At 45.7% G+C, this 24151-nt stretch overlaps 1 protein-coding gene across 1 annotated transcript in view; it reads right to left on the bottom strand.

Annotated features, from left to right (window-relative positions):
- LOC134346924 (solute carrier family 12 member 9-like) overlaps window positions 1-23882 on the bottom strand; it is a 107308-nt gene extending 83426 nt beyond the window's left edge. The window contains exon 1 of the mRNA XM_063048784.1: window positions 23442-23882. Within this exon, the coding sequence (XP_062904854.1) occupies window positions 23442-23658 (217 nt within the window). The 5' untranslated portion in view covers window positions 23659-23882. The remainder of the gene's footprint in view (window positions 1-23441) is intronic.
- Between the last annotated feature and the right edge of the window lie 269 nt (window positions 23883-24151).

Here is a 24151-nt window from a genome sequence, read left to right as displayed (position 1 = left end):
GTAAATATTTGAACTAGGCTCAAAGTTCAAAGCAACACACACGAAATGGTGGAGGAACTCAGCAGGTCGGGCACCATCTATGGAAATGAATAAACAGTCAATGTTTCAGGCCAAGACCCTTCTTCACCGCTGGAAAGAAAAGGGAAAGGGTCTCGGCCCAAAACGTCGACTGCTTATTCATTTCCATGGATGCTGCCTAACCTGCTGAGCTCTTCCTGCATTTCATGTGTGTTGCTTTGGATTTCCACTGTCCGCAGACTTTCTCGCATTTGCTCCAAGTTCTATATTTCTTTGACTACGGGGCAATAAGTTTGCTCTCCGGAGCTGGCACAGACCTACCGTGGAGGACAAAGTACAGGTGCCCAGTGGCGAGTACCCTGACTGGCTGAATCATGGCCTGCTATGGAAACATCAATGCCCAGGAACAGAAAAAACTACAGAGAATGGTGGATACAGCCCATTCTATCATAGGCAAAGCCCACCCACCAGTGAGTACATTTACATGTAACAGTTAGCACTTTGCCATACAGTACCATTGACCAGGGTTCAATCCCCATCACTGCCTTTAAGGAGTTTGTATGTTCTCCCCATGACTTCATGGGATTCTTTGGAGTGTTCCGGTTTCCTCCCACAGTCCAAAGATTTACCGATTAATAGGTAAACTGGTCACATGGGTATAATTGAGCAGCAAAGACTCATACTGGGCTGGATGGGCCTGTCACTGTGCTGGATCTCTAATTTAAATTTTAGCGTTTGCAACGAATACTGTCACAGGAAAGCAGCATCCACCGTCAAACTCCCCCTCTATCCATGCCATCAGGCATGAGGCCACAACCACACAACCAGATTCAGGTACAATTATGACCTGACAACCAACAGGCTCCTAAACCAGCATAGATAATTTCATTCACCACATCTCTGAACTGATTTTACAACCTACAGGCTCACTTTCAAGGACTCTATACAACTCATGTTCTCTGTATTTTTTTAAATTTACATAGTTTGCCTTCATTTGCACACTGGTTATCTGTCAGTCTTTCTGCTTATGTACACGTTTTTTTGTAAACCTCTGAGAGGACCACAATCTTGGTGTAGGGTTTGGAGGCCTGCGTGCCTCAGTGACCTGGAGAGCTATGTTGGCTGGGGTCAGGGCTTTATGCTTTGGTTGTGTCACCCATGCCGAACAGGTCAAAGGGTAGTGGCCAGTCTAAAAGTGTTCAATCACTTCTCCAGGTTTGGGGATTCAGCTCAGGTTTAACAACCCAGACTGGTAAAACAAAATTGTTATGGAAACAGCAATGAAGAATCCTACATCTGAGTGCGATGGTATTGCTGGACTCTCCACCCAGGACTTGCATGACTGACAGTAGTAAAAACAGAGAGAAAGCTACTGGCACAATGAAGGAAGCCCTGAACAATGCCAAGACCTAAACTGGTTTTGGAAATGTACACTTCATTGGGACCCCCGAAGGGCGGAGCAAATGCAGGAGACCACAGACAATTTGGCACTGTACCATAGAGGCAGAAATAAGGACCCTGAACCATTCCTGGGGCGCAATGGAGAAGATGGTCAAGGACAGACAGAGATGGAGGACCTTCATCACTGGCCTAAACAACAGTGGCGTAACAAGTATTTGATGATAATCTTTAATAAGTTTATATCGTGTTTCTTTTCCCCATGGATGCCTGCAAGAAAATTTAATCTAGATAGTATAGTGTTACAGATATGCACTTTGACAATAAATTTACTTTGATTGCCCCGTTTCCATGTCATAGCAAGCAACAGAAAACTCTGAATGAACATTTTCTCCACATGGACTTTATAGTACTGTACTATATTTTTGGTATATAGAGCTAGGGATGTTTGCACAGTACTGTATATTGGTTAAAATAGGAAGGTAGTTGGAAAACAGAAATAGAGTACTTTGCTTTGTATTGGCTCACTAGTATTGTGTCATTCGGCAACAAGAAAGATGTTATATACAGTACAAGTGTCTTAGGCAAATCTCTAAAGCACAAGACTTTTGCACAGTACTGTAGTAATTTTATGTATTGCATTCTACTGCTACCATGAAAACAAATTCCAAGAGTGATAATAAACCCGATTCTGATCTGGGTCTCTATTGTGGATTGAGAGTAGGAGGGGGGAATCATGGTTGGAAAAAGGGGGCAGGGGAGGGGAGGGAGTGGGAAGCACCAGAGACACGTTCTGTAACGATCAATAAACCAATTGCCTGGAATCAAATGATTCTTGCCTGGTGTCCCAGGTCTGGGTCGGTCTGCTCTCGTGGCACCCTCTGTCCCTGGCACTCCTTCTCTGCCACCTGTCCCACACCCCTCCTTCTGCACTCCACCCTCACCATTCCCAACATCCTTTGATCCCGCCAGATTTACAGACTGGCTCTCTGCTCCATGTTGACAAATACAGTACTTGCAGAAGTCTCATACTGCTAAGGCGCCTATGTGCCTCTAAGACTTTTACACAGTACTGTATGAGAGCAAGCACGTCTCATCTGAAAGACGTGGCGTAGTACTCCTTCAGAACAATTTTTTTTTTTAAAAAAAGATCAGTTGAACACAGGTTCCTGTTACTGATGTAAAAACAGCCTTGAAGAGGGTTCAATATTGTGTAATACTGGAGTACAGCCAGAAGTCTCCTTGCTGGGAGAAGGTGCCTACCCAATCCATTTTGGGTCAGGGAGAGAGGAAGATTCCATTCTTGTCTGTCAGGGTATGAAGTAAAGCAGGGAGGAGCAGCAATTAATATCTTTAAACACAGAAGAGACATGCTTAACCTGTGCAGATATGATAAATTGAAGGAGAATGTTAGGGGACAGCAGAGGATATTGCTAAACCGCCAATACCAATGCACTGTTCATGAAGTTCAACGTAAAAACGTGGCCACAAACTGAAATACCCTAAACTTATCAGAAAATAATTTCAAAGTGACAATAAAGATTGGCATAAGGCACACAACTTTGTCATTGGAAAGTGCCTGATAAAATTTACCAAGTTACAAATAACAAGAGTTCTTTCAATGGGCAAGTTTTCAGAATCAGATTTAATATCACCAGCATACATCGTGAAATTAGTTAACTTAGGAGCAGCAGTACAATGCAAAACATGATAATATAGAAAATAAACAACAGTCGATATATTAAATAGTTAAATAAAATTATTGCAAAAATAGAAATAAAAAGTATGGGGTAGTGTTCATGGGTTCAATGTCCACTCAGAAATCAGATGGCAGAGGGGAAGAAGCTGTTCCTGAATCACTGAGTGTGTGCCTTCAGGCTTCTGTACCTCCTCACTGATGGTAGCAATGAGAACAAGGCATGGCCTGGGTGATGGGGTCCTCAATGATAGATGCCACCTTTCTGAAGACACTGCTCTTTGAAGATATCCTGGATACTACACAGGCAAGTGCCCATGATGGAGCCGACTAGTTTCACAACTTTCTGTAGCTTCTGTAACTTTCTGTAGCTTAATAATACATATTCCTGTACAGCTCTATGTTCTAAACAGTTTGGGGAAAGACGCACAGAGTGTGTGGGGAGCAGGGTATTCCAGAACTTAGTGTAATTAAAAGCAGAGAATGTGTTTTTGGATCTATTATCCTCTGCCTTAAATATACCCATTGACTTGGCCTCCACAGCCACCTGTGGCAAAGAATTCCATGGATTCACTCTCTTGCTAAAGAAATCCCTCATCTCCACTCCAAATGGATGTCCCTCTATTGTGAGGCTGAGTCCTCTGGTCTCAAGACTCTCCCACCATAAGCATCCTCTCCACCTGCACTCTATCAAGGTCTTTCACTATTCAATAACAAAGATTATTCCTGAAGGAATATCTGGAACCAGGGAGCTGTGTCCCACATCAGTGGAAAAGGTCAGGGCAGCCATGATGCCAGTATGTTAGGGTTGAGCAGGCAGGTGGGATGATCTACCCACTCTAAGTTAAAGCCTGGAACAGGACAGCACTGGAACAGACCCTCCAGCCCACACCACTGAGCCAAACTAATTATACTAGCAATCAAACGCCTAACTAAACTAATGCCTTCTGTCTACACAAGGTCCATATCAAGGTTCAAAGTCAATTCATTATCAAAAGCACATGTATGTCACCATATACAATCCTGAGATTCGTTTTCTTGTTAGCATACTGAGTAAATCTACAGAACAGTAACTAGAACAGAATCAATGAACAACCATTCAACAGGTGTGCAAAGAGACAAACTGTGAAAATACACAAAAAAAATAGGAGTACATGAAAAGAAGAGTCCTCGAAAGTGAATCCATTGGTTGTGGAAACATTTCAATAATAGGGCAAGCAAAGTTATCCCGTTTGGTTCAAGAGCCGATATTTGAGGAGTAATAACTGTTCCTGAACCTGGTGGAGAGAAATCTGAGGGCCCTGTACTTTCTTTCTGATGGCAGCAGTGAGAAGAGAGCATGTCCTGAGTCCCTGAAGATGGATGCTGCCTTCCTGTGACAGTGCTCTGCGTAGACATGCTGGAGGGCAGGGAGGGCTTTACCTGTGATGGACAGGGCCATTATCTACTACGTTTTGTAGGATTTTCTGTTCAAGGGCATTAGTGTTTCCTTACCAGATGCAGCCTGTCAATATACCCTCCAGCACACATCTATAGAAGTTTGTTGACTTGTTAAGATGTCATACTGAATCTTCACAAACTCCTAGGAAAATGAGAAGGAACTTCTTTAACCAGAGTGGTAAATCTGTGGAATTCAGTGCCACAGGCAGCTGTGGAGGTTAAGTCATTGGTATACTTAGTCATAGTCATACCTTATTGATCCCGGGGGAAATTGGTTTTTGTTACAGTTGCACCATAAATAATAAATAGTAATAGAATCATAAATAGTTAAATAGTAATATGTAAATTATGCCAGTAAATTATGAAATATTTATAGCAGAAGTTGATAGCTTCTTGATTAGAGTGGATCAAAGGTCTCATTTACAGCAATTTTCTATGTTTGGCCTAGAATTATCACAACTCCTCTCTTCAAATTAGTATCACTGGCTCATTAGGGCAGCAGGGTAGCATAGTGGTCAGCACGCTTTACAGTACAAGCAGACTAGGTTCAGTTCCTGCCACTGCCTGCAAGGAGTTTGTATGTTCTCTCTGCGGCTGCATGGGTTTCCTCCCACAGTCCAAAGACGTACCGGTTGGAAAGTTAATTGGTCATTGGAAACTGTCCCATAATTAGGCTAGTGGGTTGATGGGCAGTGTGGCTCGAAGGGCCTATTCTGCACTGTATCTCAATAAATTTAATGTGTCAGCTGAATGGCAGCACCGCTGACAGCCCCTCACCATGGGTGCAGCGCCTCGATTTTTCTGCGTAGTGAAGCGCCAGGAGTGAGACTCGAACTGACAACCTCTAGACTCAGGTCAGTGACCCACTGAGCAGCTCGAGTTATTCTGCCTTTTCCCGCTGGCATCCCAGCATCAGATATTTAATTAGCAGCCTCACACTTGAATCGGCAGGAACCATCCACAGTTTATGTACAAAGCAGAGGGACAGAAAGCAGTGATCCTTGTGACCTCCCTAATTACAGGGAAAAAAAAGAGAAGCATTGTGACTGTCACATGTCGGCAACAATGAGGCCATTGTCAGCCAGTGAATAAATGCAGTTTTTTTTAAGAGGGGGATGCCTCAGGCAATGCTCCATCAACATCTGCAGGATTAAAACTGGTCATTTGAAAACTACAGTGAAGGCCCAGATTAAGGCGGCCGTTATGCGTCTGCTCGGGTACAGGACACCACCACCATTTTCAGGGCCTTAGACAGACAGACAGACAGACATTGAGGAACTCAGCAAGTCGCAAGTCAGGCAGCATCTATGGAGAGGAACCGAAATGCGAAATGGAAGAAGAGTAAAGGGGACAGGTGGAAGAGAATACTGTAGGATATTTGACCAGAGGCACCACTGCTAAATCGATGCTAACATCACAACATGGAGATTAAAACAAATGCTGAGATAAGATATAGGGGCAGAATCAGGCCATTCGACCCATTGAGTCTGCTCTGCCATTCCATGTGGCTGATTTACTATCAACCGCATTTTCCAACCTTCTCCCTGTAACCTTTGACACCCTGACTAATCAAGAACCTATCAACTTCTGCTTTAAGTATATCTGAAATATCTGGCCTCCGCATCCATCCGTCGCAGCGAATTCCATAAATCCACCGCTCTCCGGCTAAAGAAATTCCTCTTCTATTGTAAATGGACGTCCTTCTACTCTGAGGGTTGAGCCCCCTGGTTCTAGACTCCACTGTTGGAAACATCCTCTCTCCATGTCCACTTCATCTAGGCCTTTTAATATTCAATAGGTTTCAGTGAAATGCCCCTCATTCTTCTAAACTCCAGCAAGTACGGCCCCAGAGCCATCAAACACATCTATGGTAACCCTTACATTCCAAGAACCTCTCCAGGACCCTCTCCAATAACAGCACATCCTTTCGTAGATAAAGGCTCCCAAAACTGCTCACAATACTCCAAGTGCAGTCTGACCAATGCCTTATAAAGCATCAACATTACATCCTTACTTTTATATTCTAGTCCTCTCGAAATTAATACTAACATTGCATTTGCCTTCCTTACCACTTATTCAACCTGCAAGTTAGCCTTCAGGGAACCCTGCACAAGGACTCCCTAGTTCTCAATATTGGTAACCATACCTCCTAAATATTGTAATGCATGGAATTAAAAGTGCACCAAACTAAAAAAGAATAATTATTAAAAGTAGAAGGAGAAAAGGAAACTTGTTCTGACGTTTATAAGAACAGATGTCTACTTCATCAGTCTTTTGAATTTAGTTATATGAAGTATCTCTTATGGGTGGAGAGGAGGAAGTGGTGGTGTCCCCAAGTCTAGTGTTCAAAATCAGAGGACAGCCTGTATCCTTGCCATGTCAATTAGAGCAGTATACATATGCTCAGTGCTACTTTGAGGTACACATGCTTGTTGATGCATATATCTAATCAGCCAATTATGTGCCAGGAACTCAATGCACAAAAGCACGCAATCATGATCAAGAGGTTCAGTTGTTGTTCAGACCAAACATCAGAATATAGGTAGGCAAAGATCGCAAGATCCTACATCTACGGACTCCAGAGCCTGCTGGCCATGAAACTAGCAGGCATGAACTTCAGGTTGCGGCTCCTGCCATTGATCTCACTGGCTCGAACACCTCAGGGCATATTCAAAACCCGGATCCCAGCAACGACCATGGACACCTTCACAGCGATTGCGCAACCAACTGCGACTCCAGCCTTGAACTCCAGGCCGGGTCTTTATGTGCTGCTATTGTGACTCCCGTCTCCCCTCCCCCCACCAATACCCTGCAATCCCGTCTCCTTCAGATCCCATAGTCAGCTCCTGGGTCATCTTCCTCTCACCCCAACCCTCCCCTCTCCATTGACACCCCCAGCCTCCCCCCTCCCCCCTCTGATCCCAGCTCTCATCCGTGCCGGGTCTTTACCATCCCCTCCGACCTTCAACTGTCGGAGGCAGAACACTCTGTCCTCAGTAAGGGCCTCACCTTTGTCCCCCTTCGCCCACACCTCAGCGTGTTCCGTGTTCGCCACGATGCAGAACTCTTCTTCTGCCGTCTCTGTCTCCGAGCCTACTTCTTCGGCAAGGACACTTCCACCCCCACCGATGCCCCCTTCTCCCGTCTTCAACCCTCCTCTTCTTCATGGACACCCCGCTCTGGTCTTCTGCCTGCTCTGGATCTCTTTACTGCTAACTGCCGACGGGACATCAACCGTCTCGACTTCACCGCACCTTGTTCCCATTCCAACCTCACACCTTCCGAATGCTCTGCTCTCCACTCCCTCTGTACTAATCCAGTCCTGACGAAGGGTCTCGGCCTGAAACGTCGACTGTACCTCTTCCTAGAGATGCTGCTTGGCCTGCTGCGTTCACCAGCAACTTTGATGTGTGTTGTGGGAAGAAATGTGACCTAAGTGACTTTGACTGTGAATAATTGTTGGTGCCAGATGGGATGGTTTGAGTATCTCAGAAATTTCCTGGTCTCCTGGAATTTTCATGCACAACCGTCTCTAGAGCAAGGGTTTCCACTAAGGGGTCCGTGGACCCCAGGTTGGAAACCTCTGCTCGAGAATTTACAGAAAATGGTGCGGGAAAAAAACATCCAGTGAGTGGCAGTTCTGTGGGTGCAAATGCCTTGTTAATGAGAGAGGTCGGAGGAGAATGGCCAGACTGGTTCAAGCTGACAGGAACACAAGTAACCACGCAGTGCAGCAGTGGTGGTGTGCAGAAGAGCATCACTGAACGCACAACACATCTAATGTTGAAGTGGATGGGCTACAGCAGCAGAAGACCAGGAACATGCACTCACAGGCCACTGTTATGTTGGCCCTAACAACAGGAATTCTGAAGATGCTGGAAATTCAAGCAACACACATCAAAGTTGCTGGTGAACGCAGCAGGCCAGGCAGCATCTGTAGGAAGAGGTGCAGTCGACGTTTCAGGCCGAGACCCTTCGTCAGGACTAACTGAAGGGTCTCGGCCTGAAACGTCGACTGCACCTCTTCCTAGAGATGCTGCCTGGCCTGCTGTGTTCACCAGCAACTTTGATGTGTGTTGTTATGTTGACCCTTATATATTGGTGGTGCATGCCAATCTTAACGGTATTGAGACCCAAGATGGTCTTGAAGTTAAATAGTCCCAATGCGATTGGGATGTTTAATGGAAAAACAAACTTATTTGAACTTTAATTACTGTGTGTATATTGTTCCAGTTCCTATATTATGACAAGGATACCAGTGGTTGACCCAAGGCTGCATGTCAAAGGATGGTGGTGAATATTGGTAGCTTGGATTGTGGTGTTCGATGTTGCAGTGTTCAGTGAACTTGGCAATTAGCTTGCGGACGTTTCATCACCAGTCGAGGTGACATCTGCAATAACTCCATAAACAAACATATCAATGTAGACCTCTTCTACGGAACCCCTAAAAGCTAAAGAAACGCGAACCAATAGAATTCAAAGGTCAGCTGAAGGGGCAACCAATCAGGACGGACGCAAGTGAATGCGGGGTGGGGGTCTATATAAACGCAAGCACCTTCAAGGAGAAACACCAACAGCTGAGGAAGTAATCTCGACTGGAGACAAAACGTCTACAAGCTAGTTTCCAAGCTCGGCGAACGGCAACATCAAATGCTGAATGTCATGTTCTGGCCCTCCCCTACTTGTCAGAGGCTGGAGCTCAGCGAGTTAGTTTGGTGAGTGTGCTTTGCAATTTGAACAAACTAACAACTGCTGTCTTGCATGTACTATGCAGTTAACGGCCCAGCAAGCTTCGTAGGGTCCCGCTGTCTAAGAGCTGGCAGAATTGGTCTTGCATTAAAACTGCTTCCCCAGATGAAAATACCTAATCCTGGCAGAGGCACAAACTTCCTTGCCAAGCCAGTTTCACCCACATGATGCTGACGAGAAAATCCTCTTGAGGAATGAATGTTTACAGAGACACCCAGGAGTCAGTAACACAACGTGGAAACAATCCTTTCAGCCTGCACGATGATCGGTGAGCACACGGCACAGTAGTGGTCTGGTTAGTACAGCGCAGGTGACCCAGGTTCAATTCCCGCCACTGCCTGTAAGGAGTTTGTACATTCTCCCCGTGGCTACGTGGGTTTCCTCTGGGTGCTCCAATTTCCTCCTAAAGTCCAAAGATGTACCAGCTGGTAGGTTAATTGGTCAGCCTCAGGGTCAAGGAGTAATACAATGGCATGAATATAGATTCCTCCTTCCAGTGAACAAATTCCACCCCCCCCCACCACATTCCCCATTGTGACCTTTTACTTCTCACCTGCCTATCACCTCCCCCTGGGCCGCCTCCTTCTATGGTCCACTCTCCTCTCACATCAGATTCTTTCCTCTCCGGCTTCACCTATCACCTTCCAGCTATCCTCCTCCCCACCCCACCTTTTCATTCTGGTTTCTTCCCCCTTCCTTCTCAATTCTGAAGAAAGGTCTCGACATGAAACATCGACTCTTTATTCAATTCCATAGATGCTGCTTGACCAGCTGAGTTCATCCAAGAGTGAGAGAGAGTGAGAGTGAATGAGTTTTTATATATATATTTATTAGATTAAGCTACGACTAAATCAGGGGATTGCTAGGTGCCGTGGCTCGAAGGGCCTATTCCACACTGAATCTCATTGAATAAAGAAATTTACACCAATCCCACTTTTCCTCTACGCTCTCCTCCACTTTCACCCCCCAGCCCGGCCCCAAAATTCCTGACATATTACAGGCAATTTACCCACCAACCTACATGCCTTTGGGATGTGGGAGAAAACCAATACAGTCACAGGGACAATGTGCAAACACAAACTGTGCCCGAAGTCGGGCTCAAACCTAGACTGCTAGTTTGTCCTTCAAAAAGAGGGGTTCAGGATAAAGTATTAATGAAGTTTATCGTTGTATGCACAAGTGCATTCTATCCAAAAAGTCCGTGGTGACTCTCAAACAATTCGTAACCGAGTGGACAAAAAGAATATTGTGGTGGTTAAAAAAAAAACATAAAAGAAAGCCTTCAATACAGTGTCCTTCTCACATACACACAAAGTACTGGAGGAACTCAGCAGGCCAGGCAGCATCTATGGGAAAGAGTAAACAGTCGACATTTCGGGCCAAGGCTGTTCATCTGAACTAGAAGTGGAGAAGAAAGATGAGAATTCAGAGAAAGAAGGTGTGGAGAGGGGAGGAAGTAGTACAAGGTGGTGATAGGTGAAACCGTGATGGGGTGGTGGGGGGGGGGAAGGGAGGGGTGAAGTTAAGAGCTGGGAAGTTGATTGATGAAAGAGCTACATGGCTTAGAAGGGGGAATCTAACAGAGGACAAAAGGACATGGAAGAAAGGGAAACAACAGGAATTCTGCAGATGCTGGAAATTCAAGCAACACACATCAAAGTTGCTGGTGAATGCAGCAGGCCAGGCAGCATCTCTAGGAAGAGGTACAGTCAGCGTTTCAGGCCGAGACCCTTCGTCAAGACTTAGTCCTGACGAAGGGTCTCGGCCTGAAACGTCGACTGTACTCTGCCGGATGCAGAGACTGGTGGGGTGTTAGGTGAGAAGAGGAAGCCCATCCCTGGTGTGTGGAGGGCAGATGTGAGCAAAATGTAAGAGATGCAGTTGACGACAGTGTTGATGGTGGGGGAAGGGAAGCCCCCATCTTTGAAGGAGGACACCTCCTTAGTTCTGGAATAAAAAGCCTCATCCTGAGAGCAGGTGCGGCAGAGATGGTGGAATTAAGAGAAGTGGGTGGCATTTTTACAAGTAACAGGATGGAAGAGAGAGTCATAGGGTATGGTGAGGGTAGGATTAGTGCGGAGAGAATGGAGAGCATTGTGTTCAGAGGGAATGAGGTTGAAATTGGAGACAGGAGTGAAGTCGAGACGGTTGATGCCTTGTCAGGAGGTAGCAATGAAAAGATCCAGAGAAGGCAGAAGACCAAGATGGGGTATCCAGTATAGTGAGGTTGGGATTAGTGCAGAGAGAATGGTATTGTTATGATTAGTATCTGGGCTATACCTCTTCCCACCCTGTTGCTTGTTAAAAAAATGCCACCCCCTTCTCTCAATTCCTCTGTCTCTGCCACATCTGCTCTCAGGCTTTTCATTCCAGAACTAAGGAGATGTCCTCATTCTTCAAAGAAAGGGACCTCCCTTCCTCCACCATCAACACTGCCCTCAATTGCATCTCTTCCATTTCACGCACATCTGCCCTCATCCCATCCTCCCACCACACCACCAGGGATAGGATTCCTCTTCTCCTCACCTATCACCCCACCAGCCTCCACATCCGGCAAATAATTCTCCACAACTTCCACCATCTCCAACGGGATCCCACCACCAAGCACATCTTCCCCTCCCGTGTCCCCCCACCCCCACTTCCCGCAAGGATCGCTCCCTATGTGACTCCATTGTCCTCTCCTCCCATCCTGCCGGCACTTATCCTTGCAAACGGAACAAGTGCCACACCTGCTCCTACACTTGCTCCCTCACAACCATTCAGGGCCCCAAACATTCCTTCCAGGTGAGTCTGCTGGGGCTATATACTGCGTTTGGTGTTCCCAGTGCGGCCTCCTGTATAATCAGTGAGACCCGATGTAGATTGGGAGACTGCTTCCTCGAGCACTTACAGCGGGAGGTGGGGGGGGGGGAGCGCAATTTCCCAGTGGCCACTCATTTTAATTCCACTTCCCGTACCAACATGTCAGTCCATGGCCTCCTCTACTGCTGCGATGAGGAAACACCCAGGTTGGAGGAGCAACACCTTATATTCCATCTAGGTAGCTTCCAACCTGATGGCAGTATGCCCCCCCGCCATTTCCCTCTCACCTCATCTCCTCCCTCTTCCCTTTCTTCCATGGCCTTCTGTCCTCTCCTACCGGAATACCGCTTCTTCAGCTCTGTATCTCTTTCACCAATCAACTTCCCAGCTCTTTACCTCACCCCTCCTCCCTTCCCAGTTTCACCTATCACCTGCTGCCTTGCACTTCTTCCTCTCCTCCCTCCTCCTTCTTATTGTCTTCTCAGCTTTTTTCTCCAGTTCTAGTTCTGATGGTGTTGGCGCCTGGCCAAGTGGTTAAGGCATTCGTCTAGTGATCTGAAGGTCACTAGTTCGAGCTTTGGCTGAGGTAGTGTGTGTGTCCCCTTGAGCAAGGCACATTACCACACATCGCTCTGCAATGACACCGGTGCCAAGCTGTATGGGTCCTAATCCCCTTCCCTTGGACAACATCGGTGGCGTGGAGAAGGGAGACTTGCAGCATGGACAACTGCTGGTCTTCCATACAACCTTGCCCAGGCCTGCACCCTAGAAACTTTCCAAGGCGCAAGTCCATGGCCTCATGAGACCAATGGATGCCTATTTAAAGTTCTGATGAAGGGTCTCGGACTGAAACGTCTATGGAAAAGAGTAAACAGTCGACACTGCCTGGCCTGCTGAGTTCTTCCAGATTTTGTGTTCTTTGGATTTCCAGCATCTGCCGATTTTTTTTTTTCTTGCTTATGATTGGCATACAGAATGTCTTCAAGAAATTCAACACGTGACGTAGCCTCAGAATAGAAGGGCTTCCTTTTAGAATAGAGCCGAGGAGGAATTTCTTCACCCATGAGGTGGTGACACACACACACACACACACACACACACACACACACACACACACAGGGCTGTGGAGGCCAAGTCACAGGTATATTTAAGGCAGATGTTCTTAGTTTCTTGACTGGTGAGGCCATGAAGGGATATGGGGAGAAGGCAGGAGATTCGGGCTGAAGGGGAAAATGGACTAGCCATGATGAAATGGCAGAGTAGGCTCAATGGGCCAAATGGTCTAATTCTGCTCCTACAGCTTACGGAATTCAGAAAAAAAAGCTCTTTACCCAAAAGTGTGAAACTTGCTACCACTGTTAGTGACTGAGTTTAGAATCAGAATTAATATCACTGGCATATGTTGTGAAATTTGTTATCTTTGTGGCGGCAATACGATGCAATATATAATAGAAAAAAACATGAATTATAGTAAGTATGTTACAGTGCCTATAAAAAGTATTCATTCTCCCCCTCGGAAGTTTTCATGTTTTATAACATTGACTCACAGTGGATTTAATTTGGCTTCTTTTGACACTGATCAACAGAAAAAGACTTTCATGTCAAAGTGAAAACACATCTCTACAAAGTGATCTAAATTAATTACAAAAATACAAAAACACAAAATAACTGATTGCACAAGTATTCACCCCCTTTAATATGACACACCAAATCATCATGAGTGTAGCCAATTGGTTTTAGAAGTCACATAATTAGTTAAATGGAAATCACCTGTGTGTAGTCAAGGTGTTTCAATCGATTGCAGTAAAAATTTACCTGTATCTGGAAGGTCCAACTGCTATTGCCTTGACGTCACATGTATGTAAACTTATGGAACGCATGATAAATGAGAGGTTAGTGTACTTCTTGGAAAGTAGTGGTTATGTATCAAAGCGGGTTCAGGAAAGGGAGGAATACTATGGATCCAGTGTTGTGTCTAGAGGATGGAATAAGAAAAGCTCAAGTAAATAAAGGGACAGTGGCTGCAGTTTATTCTGATGTTGAGAAAGCTTATGATATGTTATGGAAAGGGGGGCTCCTAATCAAGCTACATTTAATGGGAATGGGGGGGCAATGTTCAATTGGGTTAAGGACTTTTTAAATGAGAGAACTATTCAGGTGAAGATAGGATCAGAGCTTTCAAGCCAGTATGTTGTAGAAAACGGGATGCCTCAGGAGTGTGTAGTGAGTCCAACTTTATTCTCCATTTTGATAAATGATATATTCGTAAATATTCCAACGGAAGTGGGGAGGTCATTGTTTGCAGATGATGGGGCTTTGTGGAAAAGAGGGAGAAATATTGAACATATAGTTACGAAAATGCAAGATGGAATTAATCAAGTTGAAGAGTGGGAGACAGAATGGGGTGTTAAACTTTCAGTGGAGAAGACAAAAACCATGTTCTTTACAAGGAAAAAGTTCAGGGAACTTAGTTTGAATCTGTATGGAAGTAACCTGGAGAGTGTTGAAAGTTTTTGGTTTTTGGGAGTGCACTTTGACTTGAGATTAACATGGAGAGAACATGTTAGATATGTAGTTAGTAAATGTAAAAATGTGATAAATGTCATGAGGTGTCTTGCTGGATTGGAACGGGGTGCTGATTTTGCATCACTGAAGTATATTTATGTAGCATTAATAAGATCAAGGTTAGACTATGTATTGGGGTCAGCAACAAAATCTGTGCTGGCAGAACTGGATATCGTGCAAGCTCGGGCTCTAAGGGTGTGCTTGGGAGTGGCTAGATCTTCCCCAGTGTGTGCACTCCAAGTTGAAGCAAGTGAAATGCCATTGGGGCTGCGACGTAAACAGCTGGAGGCCAATTACTGGATTAACTTAAGGGGGCATGGTGATAGCCATCCTACAAAAAGGGTGTTGCAGACATGCTGGGAGAAGGAGAGGACACAAAAAGAAAGTTTTGGCTGGACAGGAGACTGTGCATACAACTGTTGCCCGGGTGCTTCACCAGTCACAGATTTATGGGAGAGTGGCAAAGAGAAAGCCTCAGTTGAAAAAAAAACTCACTTGAAATCCTGTCTCGAGTTTGCCAGAAGGTATGTGGGAGGCTCTGAAGTCAGCTGGAAAAACGTTCTATGGTCTGATGAAACCAAAATTGAGCATTTTGTCCACCAGACTAAATGCTACGTTTGGCTGAAGCGAAACACCGCACATCATCAAAAACACACAATACCTGCTGAGAAGCATGGTGGTGGCTGCATCATGCTGTGGGGATGCTTCACTGCAACAGGTCCTGGAAGGCTTGTGAAGGTAGAGGGTAAAATGAATGCAGCAAAATATAGGGAAATCCTATATTTAATCCTATTCTCAATCCAATTGAGAATTTGTGGCTGGACTTGAAAAGGGCTGTTCACTCACGATCCTCATGCAATCTGACAGAGCTTGAGCAGTTTTGTAAAGAAGAATGGGGAAAAATTGCAGTGTCCAGATGTGCAAAGCTGATAGAGGCCTGTCCACACAGACTCAAGGTTGTAATTGCTGCCAAAGATGCATCTACTAAATACTGACTTGAAGGGGGTGAGTAATTATGCAACAATTATTTTGTTTAATAATTGTAATAAATTTAAATCAATTTGTAGAAATTTATTTTCACTTTGACATGAAAGTCTTTTCTGTTGAGAAGTGTCAAAAAAAAAGCCAAATTAAATCCATTGTGATTCAATGGTGTAAAACAATAAAGCATGAAAACTTCCCGGGGGGGGGGAGTGGTGAATACTTTTTATAGGCATTGAATATTTTAGTTAAACTAAATTAGTACAAAAATAGAAATTGAAAAAAAGTGAGGTAGAGTAGCTGGGTTCATTGTCCGTTCAGAATTTGGATGGCAAAGCTGTTCCTGAATCAACCTGCATTTAGGCTGCTGTACCTCCTTCCCGATGGTAGCAATGAGAACAAGCCATGTACTGGGTGATTGGGGGGAGTGGAAGAGAAGGGGTCCTTAATGATGAGCACCACTTTTCTAAGACACTCCTTGAAGATGTCCTGGATACTACAGAGGCTAGTACCCATGATGGAGTGGAGCTGACTGAGTTTACAAGTTTCTGCAGCTTATTTCGATCCTGTGCAGTAGCCCCTCCCCCTCATACCAGATGGTGATGCGGCCAGTTAGAATGCTCTCCATCGCAGAAATTTGCAAGCGTCTTTGATAACCTACCAAAGTTGAAAAACATAGATACATTCAACATGGAGTCATGAAGGGGCAAGGCATGGAGAGTCACTCTCTAGAAATGCAAGGTTTGGGGCACAATTGCTGGCATGAACCGATTGAGCTGAATGGCTCAGCCATTGCTATTTATTGCTTTTTTTTCCAAAAATTCTGTTGCATTTCTTTTATTTTCCTGTAAATGTCTGCAAGAAATAAATCTGAGGGTAGCAAATGGTGATATTTCCATACTCATCTTGGAGAAAGACCACTCTGATCTCAAACCTCCGCTGCCTTGCAGCTGTACCCATTCATGGGGAGTATACCAAGGAAGAAATCTGGAGCTGGGGTCAACGCTGACTGGCAACTCTTGCATCACCACTGGCGCCAAACTGTATGAGTCTCTGACATTCCTTTGGGTGCATCAGCTGTGTGGAGAGGGGGAGCTTCCTACATGGGCAACAGCTTGCTCTCATATCGCACGGCCCTATAGAGTTTACAGAGACTCAACGTGATATCCAAAACTTTGACAAACTTCTGTAGATGTGTATTGGAAGTGTATTGACCAAATGCATCACACCAGTGCCCTTGAATGGAAAATCCTACCAAACACAATGGATAAGGCCAAATCCATCACAGGTAAAGCACTCCCCCACCATCGAGCACACCTGCATGGAGTGGTGTCACAGAAGCCATCATCAGGGGCCCCACTGTCCTGGTCACGCTCTGCCATCAAGGTGGTACAAGCCTCAGGACTCACACCACCAGGTTCAGTTATTACCCCTCAATCAGACTCTTGAACCAAAGGGAAGAGCTTCACTTGCCCCATCATTGAAATGTTCCCACAACCCATGGACTCACTTTGAATGATCCTTCATCTCACGTTCTTGATATGTATTATTATTTTGTATTTGCACAGATTGATGTCTTTTGTACACTGGTTGAACGCCCAAATTGGTACGGCCTTTCATTGATTCTGTTACGGTTATTCTATTATAGATTTAGTGAGTATGCCCACAAGAAAATGAATCAGGTGACACAGGTACTTTGATAATCAATTTGTTTTGAACATTGTGTCTTGAATGTAGGACAACATCTATGCTCAACCCTGACCTATGAAAGGCTTTACACATACTTGCAGAATAACTTTACTTGGAACTCATAAATATTGTAGCAGAGAGCATGAAACTGTACTGCTAGGTCACAGGTTACAAGTCTGTAGTCATACACCACATCCTATGGACTGGCGATTGGGTAATGGCAGGGCATAACAGTGGAGGAACAAGCCCAATGCAAGTCACAGAGGTCAGTGTGGAGGTCTATTTAATAAATGATGCGCAGGAAGTGAAGATGCAACCAGGCAATGAAGGTGTTTACTGCTTTGTGGGACTCCAGTGCAGCAACAAATAGCTCCGTCAACAATTGGTGTTGCACAGCAAGACCCCACAACTGACACCAACTGCATCCATTCGTCCAGGAGGGGAACAGATCACACCATGGACAAGAGACCGGGGCACTGGCCGGTGACAGCAGGTCGCCAGAGTCCCCTGTCCTGCACCAGTTTTTCCAAGTGGTCCCCTGGGGTAACCCATCTTCAAAGACCCTTCCTCTCCCAGGCATGAGGTCTTCGGAGGTTCTGTATCTCTGGGGTTTTTAAAAAAAAATGTAACGGTGTTGCTAGCCTCATGTTCAAGCCTCCTCCTTTCTCAGCCAGGCTTGGGACCATCCACTGCAGAATTAACGAGGTACTCAGTGCAGAGTTCAACACAGTCTTTCCCACCACCACCAGTTTACAAGGCTCACACAGCAGTGGTGGCCCACCGTAGTGAGCAGGAGTAGCAGGGCAGCAGTGGAGCACAGGAGTGTGTGGTGCCTGGGGGCGGGGGGAGATCTGACTGAAAGGCAGAAAACTTTGACTGGGCAAGGCAGAGAGCAGGAAGAGCCAGTGGATGACAAGAGCACAATCAGGAACCTTCGGACTCCCGTTGCTCCAGTGTATCGGGGCTTCTATCACTGGGACGGTCTGAGCCAAAAAAGCTTTACAGATGGAGGAGGGCGTGCAGGGCCAGAAGGACAGTGTTAGAATGCATGTGTATGAATGAGAGTGGAGTGAAAGCACAGCGGAGACCTCAATCATTTCACAGGGCCAATGATCACCGATCAGGGTCGATTCCCGCTTCTGTCTGAACGTTCTCCTCCCCAGTGGATATCCTCCAAGTGCTCTGGTTTCCTCCCACATTCCAAAGATGTATGGGTTAGGGTTAGTAAACAGTGGGCACTGGAAGAGTGGCTGCCCCCGACACAATCCTCGGACCACGCTGGTCATCAGCGAAAGACTACACATTTCACTGTATGTTTCAGTGCCAGCATCATGTGCTGTGCTGCATGATGTGGGCACAGTCTTTCCATCACCATGATTGTTCTTAGAGGATTTTTCTACAGAAGTGGTTTGCCATTGCCTTCTTCTGGGCAGTGTCTTTACAAGACAGGTGACCCCCAGCCCTTATCAATACTCTTCAGAGATTGTCTGCCAGGCGCCAGTGGTCACATAACCAGGAATTGTGATATGCACCGGCTGCTCATATGACCATCCATCACCCACTACCATGGCTTCACGTCATCACATGATCCTGATTTGGGGAGGGGGGGCTCAGTAGGTGCTACACCTTGTCCAAGGGTGACCTGTAGGTCAGTGGTGGGAAGGAGTTCCTTACACCTCCTTTGATAGAGACGCACCTCCACTCCGTCATCCATGTTTCGACGTGCATGTGACAAATAAAGCACATCTTCTGAAAGCCTGGCAGACTGCTGGGAATGATAGTGAATCAGGAGAAGGCTTAAAGTCACAGCTTGAAACTCAATGGGACTTCAGGGCTGCAATCACCAGGCCAGCCCCAAACAAACCGATAAATGGCGAGTTTGCTAATGGCAACCAGGATGGATCAATGTCAAAGGGCCTCACAGCTCTTTGGGGGAAAACACACCTTACCCCAATCCAGCATGCCCGCCACTCTGAAGAGACAATCTGAGTGGACAGAGGGGAATTTAGATAACACATCTACTGTAGCACATTTGCACTAATCTGCATTAAAAATAAAACTAGAAGCATAATGCTCCACACCACAGACAACAATGGAGGTGATTGTCCACTTCAAAGTTCAAAGTGTTCACACACTCAGTGGCCACTTTGTTAGGTACACTTGCTTATTAATACAGGTATCTAATCAGCCAATCATGTGACAGCAACTCAATGAATAAAAGCACGCAGACATGGTCAAGAGGTTCAGTTGTTTTCAGACCAAATATCAGAATGGGGAACAACTGTGATCTAAATGACTTTGATTGTGGAATCATTGTTGGTGCCAGATGGGGTGATTTGAGTATCTCAAACTGCTGATCTCTTGGGATTTTCTCTAGAGTTTACAGAGAATGCTGCAAGAAACACAAAAACATCCAGTGAAGGGCAGTTCTGTGTGCGAAGATGCCTTGTTAGAGGTCAGAGGAGAATGGCCAGACTGGTTCAAACTGACAGGATGGCGACAGTAACTCAAACAGCCAGGTGTTACAACAGTGGTGTGCAGAAGAGCATCTCTGAACACACAACACGAAGCTTGAAGTGATGGGCTACAGCAGAAGACCACACCAGGTTCCTCTCCTGTACCTGATAAACTGGCCACTGAGCACACGTCATCAAATGATACCCTGAGGTTTATTTTCTTGCAGGCATTCATGGTAGAACAAAAGAAATACAACAGAATCATGAAAAGCTACACTCAAAGACTGACAAATGTGCAAAGGGCACACTGTGCAAGTACAAAAATTAACTAAATAATAACAGAAAGTAATACTGAGAACGTGAGTTGTAGAGACCTTGAAAGTGAGTCTATAGGCTGAGGAATCAACACTGTTTGTTCATTATTTGTCCTGTTATATGACATGGACAATCATGCTCTATCCATAATCATGATTGATCTGGGCAACTTTTTTTCCCCCCCCTACAGAAACTGTTTGCCATTGCCTTCTTCTGGGCAGTATCTTTACAAGACGGGTGACTCCAGCCATTATCAATACTCTCCAGAGACAGTCTGCCTGGTGTCAGTGGTCACATAACCAGGATTGTGATATGCACTGGCTACTCATATGACCATCCACCACCTGCTCCCATGGCTTCACATGACCACGATCGGGTGGGTGGGGGGAGGGGGACTAAGCAGGTGCTACACCTTGCCCAAGGGTGACCTGCAGGCCAGTGAAGGGAAGGAGCACCTTACACCTACTTTGGTAGAGACACATCTCCACCCCATCAACATTGAACTGAGTGAAATAATCTGCAGGGGGACAGCCAGCACAGATTGAGTCAGAACCCAATGTCTGCAGGCTCAAGGCCTCCCCTAGGGTAATGGACTGTGTGTTCACATGGGTGGCAGGGAGAAATGCTTGTTTCTCCTGCTTTGCTTCTCATGTTGTTAGGGCTGGAAAACACACACACACACACACACACACACACACACACACACACACACACACACACACACACACACAGAGGAACTCAGCAGGTCAGACAGCATCTATGGAGAGGAATGAGTCAAGAACCCCCATCAGTCCTTGTTTATTGAGATACGAGGAATAGGCCCTTCGAGCCATGTCGCCCAGTAATCTCCCAATTTAAACCTAGCCTAATCAAGAGACAATTTAAAATGAGCAATTAACCTACAAACTGGTACACCTTTGCACCTGGAGGAAATCCACATGGTCACAGGGAGAATGTACAAACTCCTTACAGGAAATTGAACCCGGGTCATCAGTACTGTAAAGCATAGTGCTAACCACAAAATGCCATCTGTCTATTCCCCTTCCATGGATGTTTTCTGACCTGCTGAGTTCCTCCAGCATTTTGTATGCGTTGCTCTAGATTTCCAGCATCGCTCTAGATTTCCAGCATCTGCAGAATCTCCTGTTTATGTTGACACCAGAATATGTTCCGACTCCGGGCACAGCCCAAGGTGTGTCCGTTAACACAAACAGCGCATTTCGCTGCCTGTGATGTACCTTGAACTTTGAATAGCCCCATGCTAGAAAGACAGGTTCTTTCAAAACTGCCACTCAACTTTGGACAGAACTTACTTTAAGGATTGTCTTTTAAAGGATGAAGGGTGTAGTCCATTGCTGCAAGTGTGTCTGTTTTGCAAACAAACTGAGAGCCACAGGGCACAAAGTCCTAATTACAATTCACCTAAACTTCTCCAGACAGAACATGTTATCCCAGAGAGGGTGTACAGCATCGAATCAACAGGAATCCAAAGGGCTAATTTGCAATACTGGAGAAAGTTAACATTCCAACATACAGAACTAGACCAAAGTTAGAAATGGCAATTAGATTGATATTTAAGAAATAGAACACAGTACAGGCCATTCAGCCCACAATTTTATGCTGACCTTTCAACCTACTCTAAGATCAATCTAACCCTTCTCTCCATTTTTCTATCATCCATATGCCTATCTGAGAGTCTCTTAAATGTCCCTGGATGCAACTGGCTCTACCACCACCACATTGTGTTTCATACACAAGATCATAAGACACAGGAGCAGAATTAGGCCATCGAGTCTGCTCTGCCATTGATTCATTCATGGCCGATTTATTATCCCTCTCAACCCCATTTTCCTGTCTTCTCCCCATAACCGCTGAAGTCCTGACTAATCAAGAATCCATCAATCTCTGCTTTAAATATACCCAATGGCTTGATCTTTACAGCCATGTGGCAATGAATTCCACAGATTCACCACCCTCCAGCTAAAATGACCTCAGGCTCACGCATTGTGTTAAAATAAACCTACATTCCCCTTATACTTCTGGCTAATCACTTTAAAATTATGTCCTCTTGTAGAGAAGAAATTGGCAAGGTATAAAGAGAAGCTATTATTGTTTCAGTGGGAGTCTGAAGTAAGATTTGAAAAAATGAGGGCCAGTTATTTAGGCAACTTTTGAAAAAACACTCTGGTCAGGCCATTTCTGGAAGCCTCACTATAGAGAGGACGTTGAGGGCGCAGAAGAGGTTCACCAGGATGCCGTCTGAGTTAGAGGGCACGGGCTATCCTGAGAGGCTGGATAAACTTGGGGTGTTTTCCCTGGAGCGCCAGAGGTGGAGGGGAGATCTGACAGAGGTTTAAGAGATTATGGGAGGTATTGATAGAGTAGACAGTGAGCAACTGTTTTCCCAGGGTTAAAATGTCTAACACCAGAGGGCATGCGTTGAAGAAAAGAGGGAGCTATGAGGGGCAAGTTTTTTTTACTCAGAGTGGTGGATGCCTGTTATGGTGGTTGAGGCAAATAGATGCGAGGCTTTTCACGTTTGGATATGAGGATGGGGGGGGGGCGGATACGGACATTGTGTAGGTAGGAGGGATTAGTTTTGATTTTTTTTTAAAGCTGGTTCGGCACATCATGGTGGTCAGAAGCGCTTGTTTCCGTGCTGTACTGATCTAGGTTGACACACAAACTGCTGGAGGAACTCAGTAAGTCGGGCAGCTTCTATGGAAGCGAAGGAACAGTCGACATTTCGGGCCCAGACCCTTCTTTGGAGGCGAGGGTGATCAATATCAGAGACTGGTCGGTGCAAGGAATACATTCATTCTGAAAACTGTATGGAGTGTTTAGTTTTAATGGCACACGGGGCAAAGTTTGACAATAGCCCAGTCATTCTCTCGTTGGAAGGCTGAGAATTGACAGGTTGAGCAAGTCTCACTAAACATCGAGGTCCTCGTGCACTTACGCCAGAGAGATCACATTCTTTTTACACAGCTCTTCGGTGGATACATTTTAAAATAAACAGATGCACCAAATTACTAAAAAAAAATCTTAAACCCACGAGAACTGCCGGCCGAGAAACCAATCCGCCGGCTGAAGCTGGATTTAAACGGGGTGGGGGGGGGGGAAGAACTGAGGCGCAGAAAGGTCACAGGGCAAATCACACCCCAATGTCATTCGCAAATAAAATCTACAACATGTCAACAATGGGTTTAAAACTTAATAAAATACGAACAGCTGCAATTGTTTAATATACGTTTTAAAAATGGCAGGTATTTCAGCTAGCGGTGGGGGGGGGGGCTTGGAAACGAGGATTTTTTTAAAAATTAAGAGCTTACCAACTCGCATGAAGATCACGATGCTGAACATGGACAGAACGGTGGGTACCACGACCCCGAAAAAGGTCGACAGCTTCCGGCTGTCGTCGGGCTGCGGGCCGCCGCTGCTGCAGATGGAAACCTCCTCGGTCGGGAGAGCGGCGCAGCTCTCGGCGAACCCCCCGCCCGCCACATTGTACAGGCGGTAGTTGAGCAGAGGAGAGGTCTCGCTGGACATGGTAAACGTCTGCTGCGATGAAAGAGACACCCATGCAGCGGGAGCGAGCCGATGGAAAGGCGGCTGCTCCTCTGGAGTGACTAACAGCGAACTTGTTGTGCCAATTTCAAAGGTGCCCCAGTTGAAAATAATGAGTTGGCGACGTTGCTACCGACAACTCATGTTTCCTCCTCGCCACTTGTACCCAACATCCGCAAGCATCTCTGCAATTCTAGCATCATTGGACGGCGCCCATGTGACCCCAAGCGGCCGCTGGTTGGTCCTCCACGAATTTTTCCTCCCATCCTACTTGTGTAACCAGCTCCAATATATCAATTCCCCGCTGTCAACAGAAACGACATAAAAGCGTTCATTGTCAGGGAGGGGAAACGCCCTTTTACAAAAACACCGCCCCCTTTTACTTCCCTACCCACCGCCTCCCGATCATGCCAATAATATTCCTGTCAAATTATTCACAACGCGGGATCCGCGGGATGAGGAACGCTAGGTTTTA

The sequence above is a fragment of the Mobula hypostoma genome, chromosome 5, assembly GCF_963921235.1.
Source record: "Mobula hypostoma chromosome 5, sMobHyp1.1, whole genome shotgun sequence".
In the NCBI taxonomy this organism is placed as follows: domain Eukaryota; kingdom Metazoa; phylum Chordata; class Chondrichthyes; order Myliobatiformes; family Myliobatidae; genus Mobula; species Mobula hypostoma.
The sequence above is the reverse complement of the archived record's forward strand: the minus strand, read 5'-3'. Positions and strand labels throughout refer to the sequence as shown.